Source organism: Sinocyclocheilus anshuiensis, unplaced genomic scaffold (genome assembly GCF_001515605.1).
Source record: "Sinocyclocheilus anshuiensis isolate Anshui unplaced genomic scaffold, SAMN03320099.WGS_v1.1 scaffold1114, whole genome shotgun sequence".
NCBI classification, from domain to species: Eukaryota; Metazoa; Chordata; class Actinopteri; order Cypriniformes; family Cyprinidae; genus Sinocyclocheilus; species Sinocyclocheilus anshuiensis.
Window position 1 is genome coordinate 925137 of NW_015540838.1, and position 8548 is coordinate 933684.

Sequence of the window (8548 nt, forward strand, 5' to 3'; positions counted from 1 at the left end):
AATATTTAAGTATTTGGCGCTGTGATGAACATCATAGCAAATACACAAATCTGAATGGCTGTTTAAATCATTTAAACACGATTCAGAAACAGAAAGTAGTGCAGCTGCTTTGTTTACAGGGTTTCCGGGGTAACGGCTGCATTTAAATGAATTATTATTATTTCTGCAGTTTAGCGCCATCTGCTATCAGAGAGTGAAATTGCACTTTCATCCAGAGTGTCTCTCACATGTTCCGCCATGTGCTTCTCGTCCGCGCTTGTTTACGTCAGAGTGCGCACGCGTCTTTCACGCAGCATACAGCGATGTTGTGCATTTTGACCAGTTGATGGGAAAAGTATTCTTAAAATGCATTCAAAATTCTGAATAATTTGTAATATATAATTATTCACGGTATTTAGAAGTGCTCACGATAACAATATTGTGCATATTCATTACCGTGATATATCACATTACCGAATACCGGCACAAGTCTACTGGCGTGTAAAATCTACGAATTTATTAGCCAATGGCTAATGTTAAGATATTTAGTCGCCCAGAGTAAGATTTAGTCGCATATGCGAGTGATTTACTCGCAATGTAGAGGGTTGGGTTACAAAACTGACAAAAGCAATTCATCAGCTTATGCGGAGCGAATAATGACTGCCGATTTTGCCTTTACAATTACCAAGAGAAGAAACTGGGTCCAAAAAAAAAATAAAATAAAAAATAATCATAGTGTGCACCTGGCTTAAAGTATTACAAGTTTCCCCACAGGTCCCCTTTAGTCCAGCCATATAACAACCCCGAGTACTTCGGACTTCAGAATGGTTTCCACACAGCACCACCTGCTCGGCTGTTGAGATTACGTCATAAAACGCACACTTTGCAAAGGAGACACTGGGGAAACCAAAGAGAGTGATGTAAGGGATAAATAACAGCAGTGTTATACTTCTGTTGACCGCAATGATGAGGAATGCATTAAAGGCACTGACACAAGACAGATACAAAAGGAAGCAAAGGCCTTGGAGTCAGAGGCCGAGTAATACTCTGGCTACACTCTCACACATAGAAGGGATGAGAATTCTCCAAAAATGGGAACACCTGTGTCCTGAACTGATGCATTAAGGCTGCAGCAATACTTCCCAGACCTTCATTAAATGTTGCTAAACATGGCACACTCAGGAAAGACATTTAAGAGTCATTCCATCACCTGATGGCATGCAAAACATCAAGGTGATAAAACATGTATTCCATTGGACAGGGCATCATGAGTGGCCCGGAGACTGTTTCCACAGAGTAAAGTGGGCTACAGCTGTCCCCGAGAAGCCCAGACATGAGTAAGTCTAGCCCTCACCTGCATCCTTTCATTATATGACCACAGAATGATAACATCACGAGAATGTCCTCCAAAACTGACTCATTACAGCATGCTGGGTTGCGGAAATGAGTCAGATTCGCAGAAACTACTTGCAAAAACAGCAAAAAATTTGTATGTAACCTTGAGAATGCACAATTTTAGGAAAGACATTTCACACTAGCTAGTTCTCATTTGCATGACTGAGTAATATTTATAAACCTTTGGCCTTTACCCTTTCTACTCAAGAAATTAAACTGGGGGGTGTGCATACTATCAGTGTTGGCTTCTGCATCAGCCATATCAGCTATCTAGAGCAAGGGTTGTGTTAAACTTTTTCATGCAAAGGACCCATTCCTAAAATATAAAAAGGCAGCTATACATGCGTGTAAATTTTTTTACAGTGCAAGTAAAATATTAGGTGTGATAAAGACATGTTCCCAAAACTTAAATAATTGGCTTTGACTTCAATATACTAATGTCAAAGAGAATTAATATGGTCTAGAACAACTTACATCAATTCAAATTCATTTGTATCAAATACACATGGCAAGTATTATCATAAAATCGAAAGAACGCTACAAAACACTTTTAAAAATGAACAAAATGCAGTTTTGTTATATTTTACTGTTAAAACTATGGTTGTCACTAGAATGATTGACCTAACAATGTCAGATTCTGAAAATGTGTTAGGATTTTAGTAATAAGTGAGAAAATGATTAAGTGAACAATGATTTTTTTTTTTTTTAATTACACATTTACTCACACTATCAAATCCTAAAACAAAAAAAAAAAAAAAAAAAAAAAAAAAAAAAAAAAGCAATTCATCAGCTTATGCGGAGCGAATAATGACTGCCGATTTTGCCTTTACAATTACCAAGAGAAGAAACTGTGTCCAAAAAAAAATCATACAGTGTGCACCTGGCTTAAAGTATTACAAGTTTCCCCACAGGTCCCCTTTAGTCCAGCCATATAACAACCCCGAGTACTTCGGACTTCAGAATGGTTTCCACACAGCACCACCTGCTCGGCTGTTGAGATTACGTCATAAAACGCACACTTTGCAAAGGAGACACTGGGGAAACCAAAGAGAGTGATGTAAGGGATAAATAACAGCAGTGTTATACTTCTGTTGACCGCAATGATGAGGAATGCATTAAAGGCACTGACACAAGACAGATACAAAAGGAAGCAAAGGCCTTGGAGTCAGAGGCCGAGTAATACTCTGGCTACACTCTCACACATAGAAGGGATGAGAATTCTCCAAAAATGGGAACACCTGTGTCCTGAACTGATGCATTAAGGCTGCAGCAATACTTCCCAGACCTTCATTAAATGTTGCTAAACATGGCACACTCAGGAAAGACATTTAAGAGTCATTCCATCACCTGATGGCATGCAAAACATCAAGGTGATAAAACATGTATTCCATTGGACAGGGCATCATGAGTGGCCCGGAGACTGTTTCCACAGAGTAAAGTGGGCTACAGCTGTCCCCGAGAAGCCCAGACATGAGTAAGTCTAGCCCTCACCTGCATCCTTTCATTATATGACCACAGAATGATAACATCACGAGAATGTCCTCCAAAACTGACTCATTACAGCATGCTGGGTTGCGGAAATGAGTCAGATTCGCAGAAACTACTTGCAAAAACAGCAAAAAATTTGTATGTAACCTTGAGAATGCACAATTTTAGGAAAGACATTTCACACTAGCTAGTTCTCATTTGCATGACTGAGTAATATTTATAAACCTTTGGCCTTTACCCTTTCTACTCAAGAAATTAAACTGGGGGGTGTGCATACTATCAGTGTTGGCTTCTGCATCAGCCATATCAGCTATCTAGAGCAAGGGTTGTGTTAAACTTTTTCATGCAAAGGACCCATTCCTAAAATATAAAAAGGCAGCTATACATGCGTGTAAATTTTTTTACAGTGCAAGTAAAATATTAGGTGTGATAAAGACATGTTCCCAAAACTTAAATAATTGGCTTTGACTTCAATATACTAATGTCAAAGAGAATTAATATGGTCTAGAACAACTTACATCAATTCAAATTCATTTGTATCAAATACACATGGCAAGTATTATCATAAAATCGAAAGAACGCTACAAAACACTTTTAAAAATGAACAAAATGCAGTTTTGTTATATTTTACTGTTAAAACTATGGTTGTCACTAGAATGATTGACCTAACAATGTCAGATTCTGAAAATGTGTTAGGATTTTAGTAATAAGTGAGAAAATGATTAAGTGAACAATGATTTTTTTTTTTTTTAATTACACATTTACTCACACTATCAAATCCTAAAACAAAACAAAAAAACAAAAAAAACAAAAAAAAAAAAAACGTTTTAGTCATCGAAAAGACTGGCATAACAGAGTTTTGAAAGACTCTTAACATACTTATGTTAAACGGGCATAGTTCTCACAATCTCAAATAATTGGCCTGGCCAATCACTACTTCTCCGTTTAACAAAAGCTTGCTGCTCTATAATAATGGATGAAACGACTTATATTTATAATAGCAAGAAAGTCTGTTCTTAAATGTTCCACAGGTAGTGGAATCTGATGAAAACGTAATAAGGACAGAGCAGAGCAAAGCAGCCAGTTTAATGATTAGCTTCCAGGACGTGTGCAAGATAATGAATGATGTCATGGTCTTTATCAGGTAAACGGAGCTGGTTTCACATAATTAATGGATGAGAGACAAAGCCTTCCAAACACACACTAGCTCCAGCCACTTTCAACGTACAACAAATGACAGCGCTAACCTTGTTATTCAAGAGACGACTGGAGGAGCCATGCAAAAACAGACACAGACAGATAACATAGGCAAATTCAAACAAGCAGAAAGAATGACTTACGATCAAGTCCATTGATGTACCGGATTCGGATTTCACAGTGTCCCCACACAGCACTCACTACAGGGTATAGCTTCTTTCCTTTGAGTCCTCTGAAAGCAACCCCTAAATATTGTCCGTCAACGATAAAACTTAAAGTCCCCTCATCCATGTCCAGGACCACCAAAAATGAGTCTGGGACGATAAAGGTTTCATCAGGCTCAAGAAAAGCTGGATACGTCCTACTGGGCTGGTTCTTGCCATCGTGATGGAGTTTGTTACGTCCCAGGTCCCAGCCCCAGGACTCACTATCGTTTCCTACAAGTGCAGTGTATCCTACAGAATGCAGTGGGGCTTCACCCGTCGCCACGCCAACAACTGCATGGGTGCCCCGCTGGCGCATGGCCCAGCTGATCTCCCACACATGCAGTCCCCGCGTGTATCCCACTTGGCCCCGGATAGCATCTGTACTCTGCGCTACAGGGTGCCGGTGAAATATGAGTTTATTTTCCTCTTTAACAAAGATGTTTAGCGACCGGTCATCGTTGTTCCACGAGTGCTGAACTTGGACTTCCTGTGAGGCTGATGGCATGTCCAACAACATATCCAGGCGGGAGGGCTTAGTGTAGTCCAGGGCCTGCAGCTCTAGCTTGAGAGGCCGAAACGCCGGGTCCCGCATGTCCACAGTCTTTATGCCTCCCGGAACCTTCTGCCCCATGCTCTGGGTGGTCTTATGAGCACCTTATTCCCACTCTTGGTACAAAACAAAGTAAATAACAGAGAAAGAAGGCAGTCAGGGTCCACTCCTTCACCTATGCCCCTCCGCCAATAAGGAGGCCAAGGCCACTGTTTTTATGCCAGTGGTTGCTGGGAAACCAAGTCAAAGCAGCTGCTCATTAAGCTCACCTGGGAAGATTAAAGGGAGATAAAAACGAGAGGCACAAAGTTAAATGACTGGGATAAATCAATCAATTTTACTGCCTTTTCCCATAACACAACGTAAAAATTTAAAAAATTATCATCATGATCTTGCATATTAATGTAAATATGTAGAATTATAATTAATATTATTTCATATATTAGTGTTTATAATATACACAAAATTATGAATGATGATTAATTAAATTATTATATATTAAATTAATAGTATATTATCTAATTTGCACATTAAAGAATATTATATATTAATACTATTTTAATAATATTAGTTTAAGATATACTAATATAATTCATATAACATACATTATATATCATTAATAATATTATTTTATTAATTCATTATATTAAAAAAAACAACCAGCCATAAGGGTCAATTTTTCGAAATTGACATTTATACATCATCTGAAAGCTGAATAAATACGCTTTCTATTGATGTATGGTTTGTTAGGATAGGAAAATATTTGGCCGAGATGCAACTATTTGAGCATCTGGAACCTGAGGGTGCAAAAAAAATCTAAATATTGAGAAAATCGCCTTTAATGTTGTCCAAATGAAGTTCTTAGCAATGCATATTACTAATCAAAAATTAAGTTAATATATTTACAGTAGGAAATTTACATATCTTCATGGAACGTGATCTTTACTTAATATCCTAATGATTTTTGGCATAAAAGAAAAAAATCAATAATTTTGACCCATACAATGTATTTTTGGCTATTGCTACAAATATACCCCAGCGACTTAAAACTTCTTTTTGTGGTCCCCACACACACACACACAAGATAATATAATAAATAATAAAATAAAGTAGCAAATGGATAAGCTGCAAAAACAATTTTTACATGCCCTCTATAAACTCGGCTATTTGATTCTGTAACAAAACAATCCTGAACTAAGGTTACACATTTTGTAAGATTTTAATGAGAAAACACCACCCGATTATCTTGATTCGGCTCACGCTTGAGAACACACAAAGTCAATCTACACTCCTCTAGAAACTCAGACAACTGTGGACTGTTAATAGCACAGCAACTGTATTATTCTGTCAGTTGCATGCTCCGTGCCTCACTTGTGAGCGTTACAATACGGTTTATTGGTCCAAGGCCCTTTTCAGGCCCATTACATCACATGACAAGGAAGAAAAGAAATACATTTCTACCTTTACCACAATCAACCCACTTCCGTTGACCATTTCACACAATGCCCTTTAAAAATAGGAAATAAGGGAGGGAAAAAGACTAGCCATTTCCTCTTTTAAGCTGGTCTAGTCTGAAAATAACAGGAAGAGCAATAAAAAGTCTGTCTTAAAGAATATGGAGCCAAACGTTTTCAGCAAAAACTGCAAATTCAGGTAAGCAATATTCTGCCAGACAGGGTCAGTGGCAAAAGAGTCTAGGAGGAGGGGGGTTCATCAGACATGCTTAGAGACTAGTGCATTGCAGTGTGTGAAATCCCCACCCGATGTCCTGATTTCTAACAATTCCTGCCCTCCTAAATTAAAATCACATTTAAATATGATATTCAACAATTAGGGCAGTCTGCTACAAACAACTGCAAAAATAAAAAAAAAAAGCTTTGTGATGGGGTGGACATATCAAAAGTCGAATGTTCTTCCCGTACAGTGCATAAAACTGCTAATCGAAAAACAGCATTTCATAACGAGCTGCTGAAGCGCCCCAAGGGTAATTGAATTGTAGACAAGAGTTCACTGAGGAGCATCTTAGCCCTTTCTCTGATACAAGTAAACAACCTTTTAAATGGGTCACGCCTCTCTGCCACTGGCCTACCCGAGGCAGAGGAACACCAAGAAGTGGGTGGCAAATTTGTGAATGCCAAACAATAGTCTTCAATAGCTGCCCAACCTTTACAAAGTAGGAAACATGTTAATTTGCACACGCTCTATGCAAGGAGCAATTAAGCTCCGTGGCAAAGCACCAACACACACACACTTCTGTCAGAAACCAATGACCATTTTAGATATCACCTTATTGCATGATATTTAGGGGTGAGGTGATGTCATTCAGCAGGATCATCTCCACTCTTTGCATGGTTTTGACAGTGCCTGGCCTGTGAGATGGAGGTGACACCATGACCATTTTTTTTATGAGGAGGGGCTTTGCAGGTGGTTTGCCCCCCTCTGTGCAGAACTGATTGAAATGTGAATGAGGGTTCTGGGGGATTTGTTGGGCCTGGGGAACAGAGCTGGCTTTTGTCTTGACCACATTTAATACTTATGCAAAACTGGGCTTCCCTACTTTTTCTTTAGACTTTTTCTTTGGACTTTTTCTGCTCCTGTAAAACCTGTGATCTGCCGAAATCCCAACCTTGCACCTACTTGGATGCAAATCTGTACTTCTAACTTAAGAATTCCCTACGTGCCACTCGTAAGTGCCTATAAAAATAAATAGAAATGGGAGTGCATCACACATTTCCTCTTTACGTTATGTACAGTAGTCCATCCAACAAGTAGCTGCACAAAATTCCACCATGGTTTAAAAAAAAAAAAAAACATTTAAAATAATAATAATAAATAATTTGCTATACTATATATGTAACGGGCTTACAAAGCCAATGTCTCTTGTTGTTTTTTTTTCTTCGCTAAAAGTGCAGGATGTATTTTCAAGATGAGGGGTGCCACTCTGAAACAGGGACATCATCTTCAACAGGTTCGAATCATGACACTGAGGCATCTGGCAGGCAGCTGTGAGTGAAGGGCAAAGCAGGACCGAGAAAGTAGATGACGACAAATCATGGTGTCAACCCAAATGTCACACAGATGCTCTATTCAGACAGTGGGCAGACGGGGTGAAAAATGGCAGACAAACGGCACTTTAACACCGCTCGATTAAAGAAATGCAAAAACCGCTTACCTGAGAGACTAACTAAACCCTAGAAGATATTCAAAAAAATAAAAAATAAACACATTCAAGTTATCCTCACATAAATAGTTTTCTGTAATTCACACTGCAAGGGAGACCAAAAGCTGCATCTGAAGGGATATATAATGCACCGCCATGAAAGCAGCATAAACACAGAAGCTACAACAGCACAAATAATGTTACAAAATGGTTTTAAATATCAAACAATATTGGAGCAGAGACAGAGGGTTGCACATAGTTCATACCATACAAAAAGCTGTTGTGCTCATTAGGACCTGGGATCAATATGGGTCATGTCTCGAACCCAGAATCCCCCTCTTTCTCCCACTCCACTTTCCCATTTAAAACAGGCAGTAATACAATTCATATTTAAATTTATATAATAAAGCCAATAAAATAATTTTGTGAAAAAAATAAATTAAAAAGCCAATAAATGTGTATAATTTAATCTTAATTTAAAAAAAATGAGGCAATAGCCTCTAAGCCTCAACTCAGCTGTACATTTCTAAAGTTAACGTGTTGGTATAAAGTTAACGCGCGCATATATATATA

General features: G+C 38.4%; 1 protein-coding gene across 3 annotated transcripts in view; it reads right to left on the reverse strand.

The window, feature by feature from the left end:
- Positions 1-8548, reverse strand: part of LOC107687410 (SPRY domain-containing SOCS box protein 1-like) — a 28192-nt gene that overhangs the window by 6176 nt on the left and 13468 nt on the right. For all 3 annotated transcript variants that reach the window (XM_016484733.1, XM_016484731.1, XM_016484732.1), the window contains exon 2: positions 4203-5084. In XM_016484733.1, the coding sequence (XP_016340219.1) occupies positions 4203-4896 (694 nt within the window). In that variant the 5' untranslated portion in view covers positions 4897-5084. The remainder of the gene's footprint in view (positions 1-4202; positions 5085-8548) is intronic.